Source organism: Rhinichthys klamathensis, unplaced genomic scaffold (assembly GCF_029890125.1).
Source record: "Rhinichthys klamathensis goyatoka isolate OS25496 unplaced genomic scaffold, OSU_Roscu_1.1 h1tg000033l_1, whole genome shotgun sequence".
Taxonomy (NCBI): domain Eukaryota; kingdom Metazoa; phylum Chordata; class Actinopteri; order Cypriniformes; family Leuciscidae; genus Rhinichthys; species Rhinichthys klamathensis.
Window position 1 is genome coordinate 237,489 of NW_026606582.1, and position 22,373 is coordinate 259,861.

Here is a 22,373-nt window from a genome sequence, read left to right on the forward strand (position 1 = left end):
TTCAATTCAGTTTGATGGAATTTTACAATTAATTGAAATGCGTAGGCTAATCTTGAAAAACAGGCTTAAACATTTTTGAGCGCAGTAGCCATGTACCTATTTATACAGTAGGAGAAGCTGTTTGTAATTACATATCGTTCTTCATTCACTAATCATTTATTATAACGTAACAGCCTATGTGACAAGCATAATGTAAAGTCTTGCGCCGTCACTCTCTATTTTTGCTGTGACTTTGTCATACAGGGCTGGTGACCGCACAGTTTACAAATGAGAGGACATTCACCCGCCCACTTACTCCGATAGTCCAGAAATAAGTGTGTCTCAACTGGCCAATCACAGCCTGTCTCGTTCATTTCCACCAATCTGATCTATGATAGATATCCTTCAGAATTAGAAAACTAGTTCGTCATACTCCAGTATACAGCATGACATCAGTGTGATGTAATCCCAGTGGTCCTGTGTGCATTTAAGCCCCCTTCATTCACCCTCTCTTCATTTCAAACTGAGTTTCACTCCTGCGAACTGTGGAGCAGCAAAAGAGACTTTTTCATTTGTCAAAAAGTGATATTCTTCAAACGCGAAGTGTCCATTAAGAAGAAGCGACTACATTTGACAGGCTACTGAGAATTAAAAACGGGGACTGGCCGCCTTGTAAACCGTAAATCGGATAATCTATCATCGTCCTGACAGAAGATCACTTTTCACAAGTATCTGTGAAAATCTGTCTGTTTTTTTTTTTTTATAGGTACTTCCACCAAGTTTTGATCTGTGCGCGCCTCTGCGCCCCTGACACTCTCCCGCAAAAGTGACGAGCTGTGAATTTCTCGCTTTAGAAGTATAAAAGGAAGAGTCCATCATGAGCAATTACACACATTTAGACGATCTGCCGCCTCAATACTACCAGGGCACGGACCTTGGGGAAGAGGAAGAGGAAGAGATGCCAGCAACTGAGAAAGATCTGGCTGAGGACGCGCCGTGGAAGAAGATCCAGCAGAACACCTTCACCAGGTGGTGCAATGAACATCTCAAGTGCGTCAATAAGAGCCTCACTGACCTCCAGAAAGACCTGGGCGATGGGCTCAAACTCATCGGGCTTCTGGAGGTCCTCAGTCAGAAGAAAATGTATAGAAAGCATAACGTCAGACCAAACTTCAGACAAATGAAACTGGAGAACGTGTCGGTGGCGCTGGAGTTTCTGGACAGAGAGCGAATCAAATTAGTGTCAATAGGTAAGTTCTGATTTAACTAGCCTAGTTAGACAGGAAAAAAACACCAACACTTAAAGTTGAACAAGTTTTTTGTTTTTATATTTAAGTTCTATAACATTGTATTGACACTATAACATTTCGTTAACACTTTAGATTAGGGAACCCATAGTCACTATTATCTAGGATTTTCCATCAATTAACTCCTAATTGCTTTTTGATAGTAAGCAAGTTCTGGTAGTGGTTATGTTTAGGTATGGTTAAGGGACCTAATACGATCACGCAGAATAAGGCATTAATATGTGCTTTATAAGTAGGCTACTAAACAGCCAATATGCTAGAATATGCAAGCTAAAAGGTTAATAGTGAAAATGTGTTCCATTATCTAACGTGTTACTTACCAACATTTCTATTTAAACTTCGAAGAGTTACAGCAAAGATCGTCCCAGTCTAGGAATAGATCCTTTTATATAACAACTTCACATGGTTGATGTTTAACATTAATATATTTGTAGCCTACTTCTGATTTACTTTAATAAATGTGAATTATTCATAAATTATTATTTGTTTATTACTTATTAATAGAAGTGAAGTTATCACGCAAATAGTTGATATTACTGGTGTTTTTGTATCTCTTTTAAAGTTGACTGCCAATGCCAAACCTCTCTCTCACACACTAGCCTGCCCGTAAACATTATCAGCATTCAGATGCTCACTTCTTTACCTCCATCTAAAGTTCGGGTGTCAGGTCAGAGTCTGGGTGTAGTATTTCAGCACCATGTACACATTGGGCTTCCATGTGTCAGTGAAATGGAAAATAGTTCTAAAGGGCCACAGCTTGTTTGTTGTTTTGTTTATAAGGTGAAAGGTTACATTAATCTGTCTCTAGACATGCTGTAAAAACTTGTTGGAGTATTAATGGATACAGAGTAAATATTGCAGTTACTGTAGGATTGCAGTTTATTGGTCAATGTTTAGAGCTGCTTTGATAGATAAAGAGCAGACTTTGTGTAGTTGTGTGAAGTTGTTTAGGGGAGACTTGACTACTTAAAGGGTTAATTCACTCACAAATGTATGTTGTTTTTTTACCCACCCTCATGTTGTTTCAAACCCGTAAGACTTTTGTTCATCTTCGGAACACAAATGAAAATATTTTAATGAAACTGAGATATTTCTGTCCCTCCATTGACAGCTACGCAACTACCAATTTGACATTTCAAAAAGTTAATAAAGAGATCATAAAACTAATTCATATGAATTGAGCAGTTTAGTCCAATTTCTTTTGAAGAGACACGATCGCTTTATATGATGAACAGATTTAATTTAGGCTTTTATTCACATATAAAAATTGATCAGTGAAAACATAAACAGAAGCTCAACTGTACTTGCCTGGACATGTGAGAACAAACCTCATTGGTTCTTGCAGAAGCTCAAACATGATGCGTAACACGAGAATGAACCTCATTGGTTCTTGCTGAAGCTCAAACGTGATGCGTAACACTAGAATGAACCTCATTGGTTCTTGCAGAAGCTCAAAAATGATGCGTAACACGAGAATGAACCTCATTGGTTCTTGCTGAAGCTCAAACATGATGCGTGACACAAGAATGAACCTCATTGGTTCTCGCACATCAGTCAAACATGCTTGAGCCTACATTTACTATAACTGATGTGTGAGTTGATGAATGTTTATATGTGAATAAAAGCTTAAATTAAATATATTCGTCATATAAAGCGATCATGTCTCTTCAGAAAATTCGGACTAAAACACTTAATTCATATGGATTAGTTCTACGATCTCTTTATGAACTTTTTGAAGCATCAAAGTGGTAGTTGCATGGACTGTCAGTGGAGGGACATAAATCTCTCAGATTTCATTTAAACATCTTCATTTGTATTTCGAAGATGAACAAAAGTCTTACGTGTTTGGAACGACATGAGTGTGAGTAATTAATGACATAATTTTCATTTTTGGGTGAACTAACCCTTTAACAGCCTGTATCTGGATGTCAGTGTTATATCTGAGATGCTAAAGTAAACTGACGTGGAACTACTATTAATACAAACACTTGTACCTACTTTTTCAAAAATCTGTATTCTTGTGATTGTCTTTGACCTGTGTAGACAGCAAAGCCATTGTAGATGGGAACCTGAAACTGATTCTGGGTCTCATATGGACACTCATTCTCCATTATTCCATCTCCATGCCCATGTGGGATGATGAGGATGATGAAGAGGTTAAGAAACTCACTCCCAAACAAAGATTGCTGGGCTGGATTCAGAACAAGGTTCCAGAGCTGCCTATTAACAACTTTAACAAAGACTGGAGGGATGGCAAGGCCCTTGGTGCCCTCGTGGACAACTGTGCCCCTGGTAAGTACACATTATGACATTATCAGGTGTAGCTGCTTGATTGATTTGACTTTGGGTATTTGTGTTTGGGTGAGGAAGTCCTGGTTAACAATCACATTTGTCCATAGATTTTGGGTTCTCACTCTTCAATGCTTTGACCAATTTGATAATTAACTTCTTTTTAGATTTTTTAGACAAAAGGGCAAGAACACAAGATAATTAATTGTCATAAATAGAACTGATTGAGTTTCAGTGCCAATATAAAACGAGTTAAGTATATGAATTATGTAATAATATCATTAAAAAGGAAATTAGTATATACAGTCTTAATAAAATTCTGAAAAGTTTTGTGTGACTATCCTCCTTTTCCACCTTTCCTTTTAGAGAGCGTAACCCATTTTATTGTCATTAGGAAGAGAAATAATAACATGGCAATAATAAAATATATATATATAAAAAGTTAAAACTAAATCATGGCCTACTTCCTGAGCCACTCTTTGCTCACATGGAGCCATACTGAGGAGAGGGGTAGTGGAGTAAAGTGTTTACTTCAGTGTAGCTGATATGAAACAGTCCCTGTGAGACAGTCATGACCATACAGGGTGTTGGTGGCTTTTGACAAATCACAGCATTACCATTATCATTTTATATTTTGGATACGTTATATGTTTCTTTTGACATTTTTAATAAACAATTTATAAAGAGCAGACCAAGTTTATGGGAGGCCTGATATCATAACTGATTTATAAAGTTAGGTCATTATTGTTTCAATAAAATGGTTCCTTTACTTTTTAAGTATAGTTTGTGGCTTAAGACCTCAATAATGAAGAACTTTAATGATTCACTCATTCAATTTAACTCTTTCTGTAGGTCTGTGCCCTGACTGGCAAAAATGGGACCCCAGCCAGCCTGTTGCAAATGCTCGTGAGGCCATGCAGCAGGCCGATGACTGGCTCGGTGTGCCACAGGTGAACATCCACTCAACATTAACACCACTAGTTTAGCCAATGAATTGTATACTCTACTTAAAAGTATAAAAGGAAGTCATAAGGAAGGTAGTGTCGGCATGGGTTTGTGTAAAATGTAAGTGGTTTCAGCACTTTGACACATTGTGGTGCCTGCTCTGTTATCCTCATGGGATAAGTGTGAGATTCCATGGATGGTGTAGCATGTGTGTCATAAATTCTTGAGGCTAAATTCCCTGCTGACTGTTAAGGGGATGTGGGAGGGGTCTGGCTCCTGGTAAATCCTGCCCTTGGCTTGTTGAAGGCCGCTCTCAAACCTCGGCACTCTGTGGATAAATATAGTATCTGAAGAGATTGCCACCACCTTGTGATGGTAGAACAAATGTGATGGTGAAAAATGTGATGCATTCTTTCTGCAATGTTTATGTCATCATAAACAGGCTTTCTGACTAGTTTACTAGTTACTTCTCCAATGGAAATTTGGTGTAATAACTTTTTTTTCTGAGCACATACAGTACATATGGAACTTGAAAGCAGTTATTAGTTAATGAGGCCCCTGTATACTTAATTCTTAATTCATCTGACATGTATGCATTTTTGATCTCTAGGTGATAGCTCCAGAGGAAATTGTGGATCCAGATGTGGATGAGCATTCAGTGATGACATACCTCTCTCAATTTCCCAAAGCTAAACTGAAGCCTGGAGCCCCTCTTAAGCCAAAGCAGCTGTACCCCAAAAAAGCCAAGGCCTATGGACCAGGTGAGTAAACTAAGGCTTATACTGTACTCCAAGTGCAGTTGAAACGTCACGAAAAGTGTTTTGTCAGCACAAAAGCTAATAATGCGTTTTTAAACCACACATACAGATTTAGTAAAAGGAATTTTAAAATAAGGGCTATTTATGCTGTATTTGCGTACTTTGCATACAATCAAGTATTGCATTCTGGGTATTGCTGTTGTTGAAAGACTTAATATGTATGACAGTTTATTTTTATTTTTATGAAAACAGGTATTGAGCCTCAGGGGAACATGGTTTTGAAGCCAGCTCTATTTACTGTAGAAACACTGGAGGCTGGACTTGGTGAAGTGATTGTATATGTAGAGGACCCAGAGGGTCACACTGAGGAGGTGAGAAGTGTCAGATATATTTCTCTAACATTCTGTAAATGGTGTATCAATGTGAAACAAACCATTTTAAACTAAAATCTATCTTTTAATTTTCTTCAAATTAAGGCTAAAGTTGTCGCCAACAATGACAAGAAAAGGACATTCTCTGTCACTTATGTGCCCAAGGTTGAGGGACCCCACAAGGTATGCATTAGTACAAGAACATAGTTGGTTGTACAGTGTCCATTTAAGGATATACATTTGTTTCTGTCCAGTTGCATGGTTGTTTATTTATTCTATTATATCACAGGTGAAGGTACTCTTTGCTGGTCAGGACATTGATAAGAGCCCCTTCATGGTGAATGTGGCGAAGGCTCTGGGGGATCCCAGCAAAGTTCAGGCTCGAGGACCAGGTCTTGAGGCAGTTGGCAATATGGCCCATAAACCTACTTATTTTGACATCTATACTGCAGGTGAGCAGAATGCACAAAACATGTTTTGGAAGATGTTTTTCTATATGAAGTTGCTCTCACGGTTCTGTCTCACTCATTTCAGGTGCTGGGGCTGGAGATGTTAGTGTGGTCATTGTTGACCCTCAGAATAAAAACAACACTGTGGAAGTTATTCTAGAAAACAAGGGTGATAACATCTTCCGTTGCACCTACAAACCTCTTCAGGAGGGGCCGCACACCATCCATGTGACCTTTGCTGGGCAGCCCATACCCAACAGCCCCTTTAAAGTGAACATCTCTGAGGGTAATCATCTGATCATTTTCTTTTACTATATATCTTGTTGAATTAATCAAATGTTTTTAAATGTGTCAGCCATATTGGAAAAGTGGGCAACAAAGAAAGTCAAAGAATCTCCCCCACACCAAAAACACAATTGTTTATTTTGTAGCACACCCTAAACCTTCTGCTGTGCCTCCGAAGCAGATACCCCCTCATAAAAAGAAAGGTGCGCAAACCTCTGCGGGCTAAAGCTTAGCTTCTTTGCTTGTTCGCAGCCGCTTAATTCCTACCATACATCAAAACACTTGAGGCATGGCAGGAAAAGAGCAATACCAAAGTTATGTGTTTGTATTGGAGGAACACATGAACTTACATAATATTTATATGAGTGTCATGTTGAAAAAAAAGCATTTAACTTTTTTAGATTTTAAATAGATTTTATACATCTTTATAAAAGCAAAACATTTTGTAATACTGACGGTTTGGATGCTTATAAAATGACCATTCTAGCAATTTGTCATTGTAATACTGTTATGTTGTTTGTATTGTATTTTATGATATCCTATTGTATTCTATGAATGTCCTATATTACTTGTCCAGTGTTGCTGTTTGTCATCGAGCAACTGACCAGAAGCACAGCACCTAGCTTGATCTTACTAACACTGCTTCAGTCTGTGCATTTAAAAAAGTTTGGGACATTTCACAATATGTTTATTTTGTTTCTTTTTCCCCATCAGCCAGCAATGCTAATGCCTGTCGTGCAACTGGCCGGGGACTGCAGCCTAAGGGCGTTCGGGTTAAGGAGGTGGCGGATTTCACAGTTTTTACCAAAGGAGCAGGAAGTGGAGAGTTGAAGGTCTCTGTAAAAGGGCCTGGTGAGTCATTTATAAACTTTCTTTCTTTCTGGGGTATATTGTGGGGATTATTTTACTATTAAAACTGAACACTTGTTTTCTGAAAAACTTGTATTCTTATGCAATTACCTTTCCAAGAAGAAACAAAATATTCTATGCATATGTTTTCAGGAGGAGTAGAGGTGCCTGTGAAAGTACTTGATGTTGGTGATGGAGAGTTCAAGTGTGATTATTGCCCTGTTAAGCCTGGAAAATATAATGTAAACATCACATGGGGAGGCCAACCTATCCCACGCAGGTGAGAGCTAGTTGTACATCTTAGTTAACCACTGTAATGCAAATATACACACCTTCCTCTAGGCATGATTTTGCCAAGCAAGACATATTCCTGGATCAACAACTTTTGTTGATTCTGGAACAACATTCCTGTCCAAAAACATTGTCCTAACCCTATCCCTATCCCTACCCTTAACCCTAACCCTGAAATGACAGATGAATAAGAATGGTGTAGAAGGCCCTACCCCTTTTTGTAAGCCTAAACTTGACATTAACCGCAAACCTATCCCTCAAATCTGATTGATTGATTGATTAAAATGTTTTTCCAGGATCAACAAGGATGTTGATCCAGGAACATGTTCTACTTGGTGAAATCACTTTCACCCCTTCCTCTGTGTCAAAGTTTCCTCTATTATATTTTATGTTCAATCTCAGCACTGTTTAAAATGTGATTATTTTAGCCCATTTGAAGTGGAAGTCAGCAAGGAAGCTGGACCACAAAAAGTGCGGGCTTGGGGTCCTGGCTTGAAGACTGGAATGGTTGGAAAGTCAGCTGACTTTGTTGTTGAGGCCATTGGAACAGAAGTAGGAACTCTAGGTGGGTAATTCTACATAAGGAAGACAATAAATAAGACACTTTCTTTTATGTGTCTTGCTAATTTTTATATACCATCTCTTTTCTTTAAAGGCTTTTCAATTGAGGGCCCTTCTCAAGCAAAGATAGAGTGTGATGATAAAGGTGACGGTTCCTGTGATGTGCGTTACTGGCCCACCGAACCCGGAGATTATGCAGTTCATGTCATCTGTGATGATGAAGATATCAAAGACAGCCCTTTCATGGCCCATATCCTTCCAGCAGCTAATGATGTCTTCCCTGAGAAGGTGGTTTACACATGGAAACAATAATCAAAAGTCATCTCTGATTTTATTTTGTTGTCAGTGTCAGTGTTATTGATCTGATGGATCTCATGTGCAGGTCAAAGCGTTTGGGCCAGGCCTGGAGCCCACCGGAATTATTGTCAACAAATCAACACAATTCACTGTAGATGCTCGAGAAGCTGGCAAAGGCAGTCTGAAGATCTATGCTCAGGTTTAATATGTGTAATATTCTCAATGCTTTGCTTTGGCAATGATGGTAGACTAATGCTAAGCATTAGTCCTGCCAGTAGAATCAGTGTTAAAGGGTAACAGATGACAAAGACACATACATGCAAAGGTGAAATCTTATATTTCTGCAAACTTTCTTCTAGGATGCTGAGGGCTGTGTGATTGACATTCAAATTACTGATAAGGGAGATGGCACTTTTGTTTGTATGTATGTTCCTACCAAGCCGGTGAAGCACACCATCATATTAACCTGGGGGGAGGTCAACGTACCCAAGAGTCCCTTCAGAGTGAGTTTTTTTCAGCGTGTTTGTATTATTATGTGTTGTAACAGCACCATTAGTTGAGTCATTGTTTTCTTTGAGATTTCGCTTTGTTTTTTTGCACACCATTGCTGATTTTATAGTCCATAGCTTAAAACTTTGTTTTTAAAGGTTCTTGTTGGTGAAGGCTGTCACCCTGACAAAGTGAAGGTCTATGGGCCTGGAGTTGAGAAAACTGGCCTAAAGGCAGATGAGCCCACCTACTTCACTGTTGACTGCAGTAAAGCTGGCCAAGGTTTGCATAATGAGTTTGTTTTTTCATTATATGACACTGTAACAAAGTTTTAATGTGGCTAACCATTCTGACTATATCTTAGGTGATATTAGCATTGGCATCAAATGTGCCCCAGGTGTGGTGGGTCCAGCGGAGGCAGATATAGATTTTGACATCATTAAAAATGACAACGACACCTTCACTGTAAAGTACACACCCCCTGGCCCTGGCCGTTACACAATCATGGTGCTTTTTGCAGATCAGGTAAAGCACTGAACAAACTTCTTGCTTCTTGCCTGCATCCAATTGCACACTAATGCTAAGTGAACATATCAAACTATTCTCTGCTTAAAACAGGAAATCCCCAGCAGCCCATTCAAAGTCAAGGTGGATCCGTCTCATGATGCTGGTAAAGTCAGAGCTGAAGGTCCTGGACTGAACAAGACAGGTGGGTGTAAGCCGCAACATTAAGACCTTAAGCCCCAGAGAAATTCATTTTAATTGACACAACTCTGCTTTATAGGCATTCAAGTGGATATTCCAACCCATTTCACCATCTTCACAAAGGGAGCAGGAAAGGCAAAACCAGAGGTGCAGTTCAAAACTGCTTTTAAAGGAAACGCTGTTAAAGATTTTGAGATCATTGATAATCATGATTACTCCTACACTGTGAAGTACACTGCACTTCATCAGGTCAGGGATCACTATCATCTATTCCATGTCGTTTTTGCTTTGAACATGAATATCATTAAGATTGGAAAGGTTATGTATCACCAGCAATAAATGCCTAATCTTCTGCAAATTAGGGTGAGATGGCTATCATGGTCACACATGGTGGAGATCCCGTTCCCAAAAGCCCTTTCAATATCACAGTTGCCCCTTCACTCGATCTTGGCAAAGTCAAAGTTGAAGGCCTTAATGAAAGTAAGCACTCTAACTCAACAGTTAAACCACTTATGCCAAAGTATTTTACAACCTGAACTATCAACTGTAAATGCATACTGCTCTCAAGCTTACTAAACTGCTGTATGTGTTGCAGAAGTGGAAGTTGGAAAGGACCAAGAGTTTATTGTTAGCACTAAAGGGGCAGGTGGACAGGGTATGGTACAAGTGAGCATAACCTCACCCTCTGGTAGACCAATACCTTGTAAGTTGGAATCAGACAAGACAAAAGAGGCCACTTGTGTGAAATACATCCCACCCGAGGAGGGTCATTACAAAGTGGACATCAGCTATGATGGGAACCCTGTTCCAAGAAGTCCCTTTTCTGTGGAGGGACTCATGCCTGCCGATCCTTCCAAAGTAAGAGCACAGCTTATTGGGAATAAAAGGTCTCATGACTTTGTAAAATTATTGTGTGAGCTCTATAATTTAATGTTACTGGATTTCCCACTAGGTTCGTGCCTATGGACCAGGACTTAAGGGTGGTATTGTGGGTCAGCCTGCACCGTTCACTATAGACACAAAAGGGGCAGGTGCTGGTGGTCTGGGTCTAACATTGGAAGGCCCCTGTGAGGCTAAGATTGAGTGCCAAGACAACGGTGATGGAACCTGCTCTGTATTCTACTTGCCCACAGAGGCTGGTGACTACAACATCAATATCCTATTTGGGGAAGCTCATATCCCTGGCTCTCCTTTTAAAGCTGCTGTCAAGCCAGCTCTGGATGCTGGCAAGGTTATAGTGAGTGGACCAGGATTAGAGAGGGCTAAAGCTGGTGAGGTGGCCAGTTTCACAGTGGACTGCAGTAGAGCCGGAGAGGCTGAACTCACCATTGAGATTGTGTCAGATTCAGGGGCTCAAGCTGAAGTTTGTATTAAAAAGAACAGTGATGGAACATTCTCTGTCACCTACACCCCACTCTTTCATGGGACACACACCATCACAATTAAATATGGAGGTCAGCAGGTGCCCAAGAGCCCCATACATGTTCAGGTGGAGCCGTCAGTGGACACGAGTGGGATTAAAGTGTATGGACCAGGAGTCGAGCCAAGAGGTACTATTTAAACATTTAAGCAACAACTGGATTAACTTTCCAACCGCAAATCAATTATACCTTATTTTCCTGTTTTTCTGTCACTTAAGGGGTCCTCAGGGAAGTGACAACACACTTCATTGTGGATACCCGGGCCCAGACTAAGACCAAAGGAGGGAATCATGTTAAGATTCGCATCATCAATCCATCAGGCGCTAACACAGATGCATATATTACTGATAAGGGCGACGGCACATATAGAGTGGAATATACTGCTTTTGAGGATGGTATGTCACTCAAACACAGAACAAATATGTTTAAGGAAAACATATTTTGAAAGTGAGGTTTTTTTTCAAAGGCTTTCAAATATTTTATATATAAATACGTGAATGCTAAGTGAGTATTAAGTTTTTCAAATGAGATTTCTTTTTAGAAAAAGAAACATGTATGTATATATCATACAATGGATTGGGTATATCATCCCTTGTGATTCCACTTTCCCACAAAGTTTAGGGGTTTCTGCAAAGGGGGCCCCCAGGGGTAAATATACAGACAAGAAGCTTTTAGAGCTTAGAAGCGGTACTGAATGAGAGCATATGACAGATGTAGAGGGAGTTTATAAATAGGACATGCATTGTAAAAAGAGATCATTAAATAGTTGTGTGCCTGACTAGGGCCCTCTGCACATCCGTACAGAAATACATCTTATATTAATACCAATGACAGCTGCAGTTCATGGTTAAAACAGAGCCTATTACAAATACTTTCTAGAAACACTACAAAAGCTATATGCTGTCAAACTCTGAAGGTACTTTCTTATTTCATAGATGCAATTATAAACTAAATAAAATAACATTAAATAATATGTTTAAGACAGCTATATGTAGCCTATGAAGTTGGATTGGCATAAAGCTGAGTTCTTCAAATGAAAGTAATTCTTTGCTTTGTGTAGGTTTGCACCTGATCGAGGTATTTTATGATGAAGTTGCTGTTCCTAAGAGCCCCTTTAAGGTGTCAGTTGTAGAAGGTTGTGACCCAACACGTGTTCGAGCTTATGGTCCAGGCCTGGAAGGTGGGCTAGTTAACAAACCCAACTGCTTCACAGTGGAGACAAGGTATGGACTCTGTGTGCATATACTGTAGCATCATTGATGCCCTAAAAGAAATTGTCATAGTTGCTTTATAGCTCGATTAGATGTGGGAAATTAACATCTAATTGTACATCCATGCTTATCTTTTAAAGGGGTGCTGGGACAGGTGGTTTGGGTTTAACCATTGAAGGAGCATCAGAATCCAAAATGTTCTGTAAGGACAACAAAGATGGTAGTTGCAGTGTTGAATATATGCCTTTCACTGCTGGAGACTATGATGTCAATATCACTTATGGAGGCCAGCCTATTCCAGGTGAAATATTATCTATCTAATTACCTATAAAGATGTTAACTACCAATACAATATTACAGTATTATCTATATAATTTTTATTTAAATTGTATAGTTCTATAACTACTTCATATTTGGGGTTACTGTTCTCAGGCAGTCCATTTCGGGTGCTGGTTAAGGATGTGGTGGATGTCAGTAAGGTGAAGTGCTCAGGTCCTGGACTTGCTAACAGAGTTACAGCACATGTTCCACAAACCTTCACTGTGGACAGTAGCAAAGCAGGACTGGCTCCTCTAGAGGTCCAGCTGTATGGACCAAAAGGTACAAAACATGAACCCCTCCAGTCCACTACAAATATGCTCTGATCCAGTCTAACACTAAATTACTTGTTTAAATGTACTTCTATTCGAAGTACGAGTAGTATACTAGTATGCAGTTCTGTATTCAGTATATGTTCCATGCTTGCCTCTGACCGATGAAATCTTGAACATGTTCTGTCTTACAGGAACACTTGAGCCTGTTGTTGTTAAAAACAACAGAGATGGAACGCATACCGTCAACTACACCCCTGCACAGGAGGGGCCGCACACAGTGTCTGTCAAATACGCCAACCAAGAAGTACCTGGCAGGTAAGATCATAAAGTCATGCATTTTAGACTATTTAATTGTTACCTTAATGTGACTTAAAGACATAATTTGCATCTCTTTTATTTTGTGGTTGTAAACAGTCCATTCAAAGTCAATTCAGCCCCCTCACACGATGCCAGTAAGGTGCGGGCTAGCGGACCTGGTCTGGACACTAAAGGAGTTGCTGCCAGTCTACCAGTGGAGTTTACCATTGATGCTCGTGATGCAGGGAAAGGCCTTCTGACAGTTCAAATCCTTGTGAGCACATATAAATAGAAAACCTCAAAATAAGGCATATATTACCAGAGCAGTGCATTTAAATGTTGTGTTCTATTTAGGATCCAGAGGGAAAGCCGAAAAAAGCCAGCATTCAAGACAACAGAGATGGAACTTACACTGTATCTTATGTGCCAGATATGACTGGCCGATACACCATAACCATTAAGTATGGTGGAGATAACATTCCATACTCACCTTACAATATCCAAGCTTTACCAACTGGTGATGCCAGCAAGTGTCTGCTGACAGGTATTCTTTCCATTTTGGTGTTTTGTGCTTTCTTTTCGTAACTCTGCTTTTACTGATTTTTTTTTTTGTTGCTTGCTTTTTATTTTCAGTGTCTATTGGAGGACATGGTGTTGGTAAGGAATCAGAAAATTAATTTCAAATCATTTTTATGAATTATTGTATAATGGTGATATATTCTACCATTATAAATATTTTACCATTACACCAAGTAATATGTTTCCATAATTAAGTTCTTCGGTTTTTAACAATGTTGTTATTTGAGCAGAAAGTCTTGGGCCCAATATTAAGATGGCAGAAGAGACATTCATCACTGTGGATGCCAAGGCTGCTGGAAAAGGGAAGGTGACATGTACAGTTCTGACCCCAAATGGCATTGAGCTGGATATGGATGTTACAGAAAATCCAGATGGCACCTTTGACATATATTATACTGCACCCGAGCCGGGAAAATATGTCATCACAATCCGCTTCGGAGGGCAACATATTCCCAAAAGCCCTTTTCAAGTCATGGTGAGTGATATTACTGAACAGGTGTATTGAACTGTGTATCACTGGCCTGATAAACCAATTATAGATCTATTGATATCAATACCAGGGATATTACAACAGAATGGATAAAATATCCAGTACTGCATTGACAGTGAGCAGGGCACTGTTTGAAATCATTGTTGCTTGTCTTTCTTATGCTATCTCAGGCTACCGATCAGCCTGTTGCACCGAGAGATGACACAAAACCCATGTTTCAACCCCTCAACTTGGTTATCCCATTCACTGTCCAGCAAGGAGAGCTCAGTGGTAACATCTTTAATCATGTTAATTTAGAGCAAAAATGTTACTACTTCTGTGTGCTGTTGTTAGAAAGTATCACACGTCTGTTTTTTTTTTTTTTTGCAGGGGAGGTGCGTATGCCCTCTGGTAAGACAGCTCGTCCCTTCATCAGGGACAACAAAGATGGAACAGTCACAGTGCAATTTCAGCCTACAGAGAGAGGCCTGCATGAAATGGACATAAAGTATGATGGCAACCACATCCCAGGTTGGACCCCCTTTTCACATTATGTGCGAAATGGCCCAAAAACATTTTGACACTCAAGATGTACTTAAAATTAAATAAAAATAACTTTTATTTGATAATATCAAACTCATTTGCAATTGCAAACACACAATGCTAGCAGAGAGTTTCGCTTTTCCGCATTTTCATTAAAAAAATAATATCATGTTGCTTTGATGGATAGTTATATTGACAGAAAATGTATACTTTTATGTGGCTTAAAGGTAAGGTAGACAATTTTGGACAGGCTAGCATAGCAAGCTTGCTTTGAAAGCATAAGATTCCACCCTCCCTTCAGAGCGTCTCCAAAGCCACACCTCCTCCAAAACACATTAACACACAGCTAGGCTAGAGTCTGCAGAGTCATGAGAGATGGCGTTAAATTGCCTCTGTCTCAAAGCACATAACATTGTAATAATAATGAATCTCATTATTATACCCTGGGGTGGCCAACAAACTCTTTGTGAGTTTTGAAGCTGACTTCTGCTGATGAAACTGCAAACTATCTTCAGTAAAACTTTTATTCAATTTATTATAATTCTGACTGCGGTTATTCATTCCTCATATCTGGTTCTGGGTCTTTGACTGTAAATCCCCTTACAGTTAATGGTCCCCAATAATGAACATCTGGTAATTATGGTTATGACATGGCGGACCAAATGCAAATGCGGACCAAATGCAATGATTGGACGAACATTTTTTGAGATTTTTTTTTTTTTAAGATTTAGACCACTTCTATTATTGATTGCTATCAGGATGTGAAGAGAGTTTCAACCAGTATAATAAAAAGTGTTTATGAAAAAAATTGCTTACCCTACCTTTTAAGTGTTCAAATATTTACTGAGACTTGTTTAATTAAGTAATTTAAGATGTCAGTGAAATGATACACTGCGTCATGTAGGTTACATAATCACAGCTTGAATGCAATTATGTTCACAGGAAGTCCTTTGCAGTTCTATGTAGATGTAATGAACAGTGGGATGGTGACAGCCTATGGACCTGGTTTGTGTCATGGGATAATCAATAAACTGGCCACTTTTACGGTTGTTACCAAGAATGCTGGACAAGGTACATAAAGGTGTTTGCAGCAAAGCAAATATAGAAATATATTTTTATAAAAAGGGTGACAAATAGTCAATTTTGTTTGCCCTTCACAGGTGGTTTGTCCCTTGCTGTAGAGGGTCCATCTAAAGCTGAAATCAGTTGTAAGGACAATAAAGATGGTACGTGCACTGTGTCCTACTTGCCCACTGCACCGGGTGATTACAACATCATTGTCAAGTTTGACAACAGCCATATTCCTGGCAGCCCCTTCACTGCAAAAATTACTGGTATGATAAGAAATGTGTCACTTGTGTTTTTAAACATTAGACCTGGTAAAAATAACTGAACTCTTGCCCAGGTTAACTTACCATCCTTACCGATAAATTGTCTGTTTGTGTAGGTGATGATTCACTCCGAAGGTCTCAGATGAACGTTGGCACAGCGGCAGATGTCTCACTGAAGATCACAGAAACAGACCTGAGCTATCTGACAGCTAGCATCAAAGCTCCATCAGGAAAGGACGAACCTTGCCTACTGAAGAGGTTGCCCAACCAGCACATTGGTAAGCACAAGAGGCCATAAAATGCCTTCTGTATATACTAGATTGGCTTTGATTAATCTCTGCTCCCCTCGCTTCACCAGGTCTCTCCTTCACCCCAAAGGAAGTGGGGGAGCATGAGGTCAGCGTGAGGAAGAGTGGGACACATGTGAACAACAGCCCTTTTAAGATTATGGTTGGACCAACTGAAATTGGAGAGGCCAGCAGAGTCAAGGCTTTTGGTAAAGGTTTGGTTGAAGCTCATACCTTTGAAGTGGCAGAGTTCTTTGTGGACACCAGAAATGCTGGTATGTTCTTACAGTTTTTTTTTCCTGTTATGAGCTTTTGAACTTGCATGATTTGTCCATGCATGATTTCAAATTCAAACCTGGTGTAATACACCTAATTTAATTTATTTCCACGCTGTCTTGATTCAAAGGATATGGAGGTCTTGGATTGTCAATCGAGGGTCCAAGTAAAGTGGATATCAATTGTGAGGATGTGGAAGATGGAACATGTAAAGTGACATATTGCCCCACTGAACCAGGCAACTACATCATCAACATCAAGTTTGCAGACAAACATATACCAGGTTACTTTTCAGTGTTTCTTTACAGTGATATGCTCATGTAGGCTGGCAGTTACGGCAGAGATTTGTAACATTTTGTTTGCTCGCACCACTCCGTAGGAAGTCCTTTTACAGTGAAGATAACAGGAGAAGGAAGGATGAAGGAGAGTATAACAAGGAAAAGGCAAGCTGCCTCTATTGCTTCAGTGGGCAGCGCATGTGACCTAAACCTTAAAATTCCAGGTAAAAACAAATACCAATAAAGGAGATTGTGTGAGTTAGAATACAATTAACTGTGACAGTATTGGCCAAGGTGTCTGAAATCTGACTTATTTTTTACTTAGGAAATTGGTTTCAGATGATGTCAGCACAGGAGCGCTTAACTCGTACCTTCACACGCAGTAGCCACACTTACACACGTACAGAACGCACCGAAATCAGCAAGTCACATGCTGGTGAGACTAAGCGGGAAGTACACGTAGAAGAGAGCACAGAGCTTGGCGGCGACCCTTTCAGAGATGTATTTGGGTCCTTCCTGGGAAGAGAACGATTGGGAAGCTTTGGTACAGTTCGACAAGAGGGTAAATCATTATTATGCTGTACTACCCCCCCCCCCCCCCCCCCCCACCACCACCACCAAAAAAACACCAACGCCTATAGGTCTTGTTTCATCGTTTCCTTTACTTGTTCTCCCCTTTCCAGGTGACACAGGGATCCAGGGAATGACAGCCCAGGTGACCAGCCCTGGTGGAAATGTAACAGATGCAGAGATTGTTGATAGCGGGAACAGTACCTACAGAGTCCGCTTCGTACCTGTCGAAATGGGTTCTCACACTGTCAACGTCAAATACAGGGGTGAGCATGTCCCTGGAAGCCCCTTCCAGTTTACAGTCGGGCCTCTCGGAGAAGGAGGTTCCCACAAGGTCCGGGCTGGAGGCACAGGTCTAGAGAGAGCTGTTGCAAGAGTTCCTGGTATGTTTTAAACAAATTGTTTTCTTCTTATTTCTGTAATGATAGAAATGTTCATACATTTTCTTCTTTCATTTACTGCATCTCTCTTTTCATTACCCCCTGATAGCTGAATTCAGTATTTGGACAAGAGAGGCTGGAGCAGGCGGTCTGTCTATTGCTATAGAGGGGCCAAGCAAGGCTGAAATCTCCTTTGAAGACAGAAAAGATGGATCCTGTGGTGTTATTTACATTGTGCAAGAGCCAGGTAAGGTTTACAAAGAAGTTGCTTGATTTGAGTTACAATCAGATAGCAAAACCAGTTGAAATCATTGCATTCTCATTCCCCATTTCTCCTCTCAGGTGACTATGAAGTTTCCATCAAGTTCAATAATGAACATATCCCAGATAGCCCCTTCATTGTTCCTGTTGCCACATTGTCTGATGATGCAGGTCGACTTACTGTTACAAGCCTTCAGGTAAGCTCTAGTCACAGCCTGTACCTTACAAAACAATAAGGAACAATGAGGGAATTATATAACATGCACTGAACACATGGTAGTAACTATACAGCAACAGTGAAATAAACGCTTGCCAGAACAACTCTTTCTGCTCTTTGAGTCATGGCTCAGCTATTTTTGTGCTCGAAATGTAATTTGGCCGTCAGTCCACAGCCATACTATTATCTATCTAGCTTTTTGGAGTCAGAAATCAAACTTTCATTCCTCTTTTCACTTGCAGGAGAAGGATTTGAAGGTTAATCAGGAAGCCTCATTCGCGGTTCAGAGGAATGGGGCGAGAGGTGTCATAGATGCTAAAGTACATGCCCCCTCTGGTGTAGTAGAGGAGTGTTATGTCACTGAATTGGATAGCGGTGAGTTGTAGACTTGTTTATTTTTGTCTTAGTTTTTCTCAGTCGCTTTGTTACATTTCTCGAATCATCCTGGACATTTGCAAACCAGTAAGTGCATTTCTCAAAACAATTCGTACAAGTAGCAAAACACTATGGATTACCTGCAATAGCCAGTCTATTGTTCAAAATCCTTAGTTCATCTCTCAAAGGTAAATATCTGTGTCAATGAACATGTCAGTGCCATCAGAATGACAAGTCCTTGTGTCATTGTGTACGGACAAGACAGTCAAATTGCTTAGTCATGTTGTCAATATAACAGTGTATTCTGGAGGGATGTTCTGATGTAAACTATGGATAAAGTTTTGATGACCATTATTGTAAATTGTAGGTTACACCTTAGTGTATATGGAAGTTTGATTGCAAAAGACTGAATAAGATTCACATTTACGCTTTTACTGTTTCTATTGAAATTTGTTGACAGACCATTGCGATACAGAAAGAAAAAGACAGCACTGCATAGCACAAAAAAACAAACAAACGTAGAAATGTGAACAGGACAGATTTAGAAGAAAAGTCTAATGGAAATGAATATGCTTGACATATTAAGACAACTGGTTCAACCATTTTGCATGTAAAGACTTATGCTATGAACTAATGCCTAAATGTTGTGGAGGGTGAGACTATTCAACAGAGACCCAATAATATATTTTGATCAACATGACATAAGCAATTGATAATGTAGGAAAAAGCAGAGAATTGTACGTAATCATTTGCATGGATGTACGAAAGCATTTGCAACTTGTTCAAAGAAATGAGAAAATGCTTTTTTGATGTGCACAAGTGACACAATGATGTGAAGATTGAACAGGTAGTTTTGAGAATTTCAATTCTGATCTGAGAAATGTACCAAAGCGACTGAGAAAACCTGTAAGAACATGACTTATTTGAATGCAGGACAACAAATAACCCTAGTCATCTTTATTTATATAGTGCTTTATACAATACAGATTGCAAAAAATGGCAAATGCTTATTGAAATGTTACTTTGTTAAATGTTAATGTTACAACCTTTAATTGTTACATTATAATTCCATCCTTTTCATAGACAAGAATGCAATTCGCTTCATTCCACGTGAGAATGGTGTTCATTCAATTGATGTGAAGTTCAATGGAAGCCATATCCCAGGTAGCCCATTCAGAGTCCGTGTTGGAGAAGCAGAATCTGTTGGAGATCCAGGAATGGTGTCTGCCTTTGGTCCAGGACTTGAGGGTGGACGCACAGGTATTGGTCCACTGTAATCTGCTTGATAAGTGCAAAAATTAGTGATATGTCTTGATTAGTATTATGAAGGATTTAGCATGCTGTTGCTGCAGATGGTCTTGCTCAGTTATAAATCACCAGTACATCCAATTTTAATCTTATGTTCTTACTGTTCTGTAGGGGTTCCCTCCGAGTTTGTCGTCAACACATGCAAGGCAGGATCAGGTGCCTTATCGGTTACTATTGATGGTCCCTCAAAGGTCAAAATGGACTGCACTGAGTGCCCAGAAGGTTACAAAGTGTCTTATACTCCTATGGCACCAGGCAACTATCTTATATGCATTAAATATGGTGGCCCACAGCATATTGTTGGCAGTCCCTTCAAAGCAAAGGTTACAGGTAGGATGAACACAAATTGATTGAATTCGTACTTTGATGTGATGGAATGTTCCCTGATTTTTGTTGTTGTTGTTGTTGGTAATTAATACATAATTATGCCACAAATACTGCCATTGAGCTTAGCTTGTATTGAACCAGGAACAGTTTTACCCTAAATAAGTCATAGGACATCCAGTGTGTTTTTTCAGCAATGTAATATTTGCACAGTTAGAGAGTTGTGACTATGGGTTTTAACATGTCTATCTCTTGTTGTAGGTATGCGTTTGTCTGGGGGCCACAGTTTGCATGAAACTTCATCAGTCATTGTGGAAACTGTTACCAAAACCTCTAAGATGGCCGGAGCTTACAGTTGTCTGTCCAGCTCACAGTCAACTTCAGATGCCAGTAAGGTTGTATGTCATGGTGCTGGCCTCTCCAAAGCCTTTGTGGGCCAGAAGAACAATTTTTCCGTTGACTGTAGTAAAGCAGGTAAAATAAAACCAAAATTAAGTCGATAATTGTTTAGCACCAACTAAATACATAATTATACAGGGTATTTTATTTTTTATTTTTTCAGGTACAAACATGTTAATGGTTGGTGTCCATGGTCCCAGAACTCCATGTGAAGATGTGGCTGTTAAACATATGGGAAACAAGCTTTACAATGTAACCTACACAGTGAAGGAGAAAGGAAACTATGTAGTTATTGTTAAATGGGGGGATGAAACTGTACCAGGAAGTCCCTTCCATGTGAGCACTCCCTAATCACCTAAAGTCAAACCTCTAGAGTTCCTACTTCTCTGAAGAAAATCTTATTTTATGACAAAAGCTGATCTTAGCTGCTGATAAAGCTGCCCTTTATTTAATGCTAACCTATTTGACACAAATGCATTTTAATACTGTGTTGGATGCCACAATGTACCAGTTATTGTTAAAAGAGTGACGAGTTTTAATTAATTAAAAAAGGAATACAGTTCAATGTAATAGGTATGTCTTCGAAAGCCTGTTTCGTTTAATCACCAAAAGACAAAATGTAAGTTTTTACAGATTTATTGTTCTTAAAGGGACTTTTGTTGGTCATGAAAAATTACAGCAATTGTTTTGTGTTCTGACAATTTCAACAGTGTATAGATGTATCCAGTGCTTTTATATGCTTTATAGAATGTACTTTTTGTTATCTTAACTAATGATTTAATATGCATTATTTAAAACTTAAATAAAGAATAAAACTATTGTGTGTTGTTTTTTCCATACGCACACACACACAACGACAAATTTAGCTTTTGTCCTGACATGCTCGTTTTTTTATAATTATTCATTTTAATGTGATATCCTGTGAGCCCAGTTTGCTCATTTAAACAGGTAAAGTACATATGGCCCTCAAGTTTTGCAATAGTGTTTCTTGGCAACTTTAAGAACGCAAACACACTCTGTTCAGTCTAAGTCTAGACCAGGGGAGTCCCATATTTAACCCACTGATCCCCATTCGCATTTGTATAAGCACTAGCTCATATTACAGTTCACAATCGCTAAGACACATTTCTTGAAACCCCTTTTCTCACAACATTAAACACAAAACCAATTCTTCAAACTACATTCACAAAACCCCTGACTCTTCTGGCAAAATCAAACAATCGGCTCAAAACCATTTCACCTGTATACTCAAAATCAAATAATGCTTTCAGATCACAAAGCAACTCAATATATAAACTGTAAAGGAGGAATTAAGTAGGAATGTCTGGCTTCTGAACACAGAACACAGAGTTCGGCAGTACGGTTTCATTTGACCACTTTATTAATCCACAGAGCAAATGAACAGGGAGTACATCATGGGCCCTATTTAACGATCTAAGTGCATGGTCTAAAGCGAGTGCACTTAGGGCGTGTCTGAATCCACTTTTGCAAGTTTAATAACGGGAAAAATAGTCGCCGCATGGTGCATGGTCTAAAGAATAAGAATAATAAGAATAAGGAAACCTTTATTTGTCCCGCAATGAGGAAATTACGGTTTGCAACAGCAAAGACAGAACAGAGATACATAAGTGTACAAGTAGCATAGACAACAAAGAAGTACCGTTCTCACAAAATAAAAA

General features: G+C 39.4%; 1 protein-coding gene across 2 annotated transcripts; it reads left to right on the forward strand.

The window, feature by feature from the left end:
- Positions 1–484: 484 nt before the first annotated feature.
- flnca (filamin C, gamma a (actin binding protein 280)) lies at positions 485–21,512 on the forward strand. 2 transcript variants are annotated; one of them, XM_056245680.1, is made up of 48 exons: positions 485–1,229; positions 3,330–3,578; positions 4,428–4,525; positions 5,131–5,281; positions 5,531–5,649; positions 5,755–5,832; positions 5,939–6,101; positions 6,184–6,384; positions 6,530–6,586; positions 7,098–7,235; positions 7,386–7,512; positions 7,952–8,088; positions 8,179–8,372; positions 8,467–8,580; positions 8,741–8,884; positions 9,029–9,152; positions 9,235–9,395; positions 9,489–9,579; positions 9,655–9,824; positions 9,938–10,055; positions 10,171–10,433; positions 10,528–11,125; positions 11,215–11,391; positions 12,057–12,219; positions 12,348–12,508; positions 12,640–12,807; positions 12,992–13,115; positions 13,215–13,371; positions 13,452–13,641; positions 13,731–13,754; positions 13,907–14,151; positions 14,337–14,436; positions 14,536–14,676; positions 15,631–15,759; positions 15,849–16,022; positions 16,136–16,297; positions 16,378–16,581; positions 16,713–16,865; positions 16,962–17,084; positions 17,186–17,422; positions 17,544–17,813; positions 17,920–18,057; positions 18,153–18,268; positions 18,531–18,663; positions 19,747–19,923; positions 20,083–20,301; positions 20,557–20,769; positions 20,858–21,512. In XM_056245680.1, the coding sequence occupies exons 1-48, from the start codon at positions 857–859 to the stop codon at positions 21,043–21,045; spliced, it is 8,154 nt and encodes a 2,717-aa protein (XP_056101655.1). In that variant the 5' UTR covers positions 485–856; the 3' UTR covers positions 21,046–21,512. The 2 variants fall into 2 exon arrangements, with proteins under 2 accessions (XP_056101655.1, XP_056101656.1); XM_056245681.1 differs by lacking the exon at positions 6,530–6,586 and having other exon boundaries at positions 486–1,229.
- Positions 21,513–22,373: the final 861 nt, after the last annotated feature.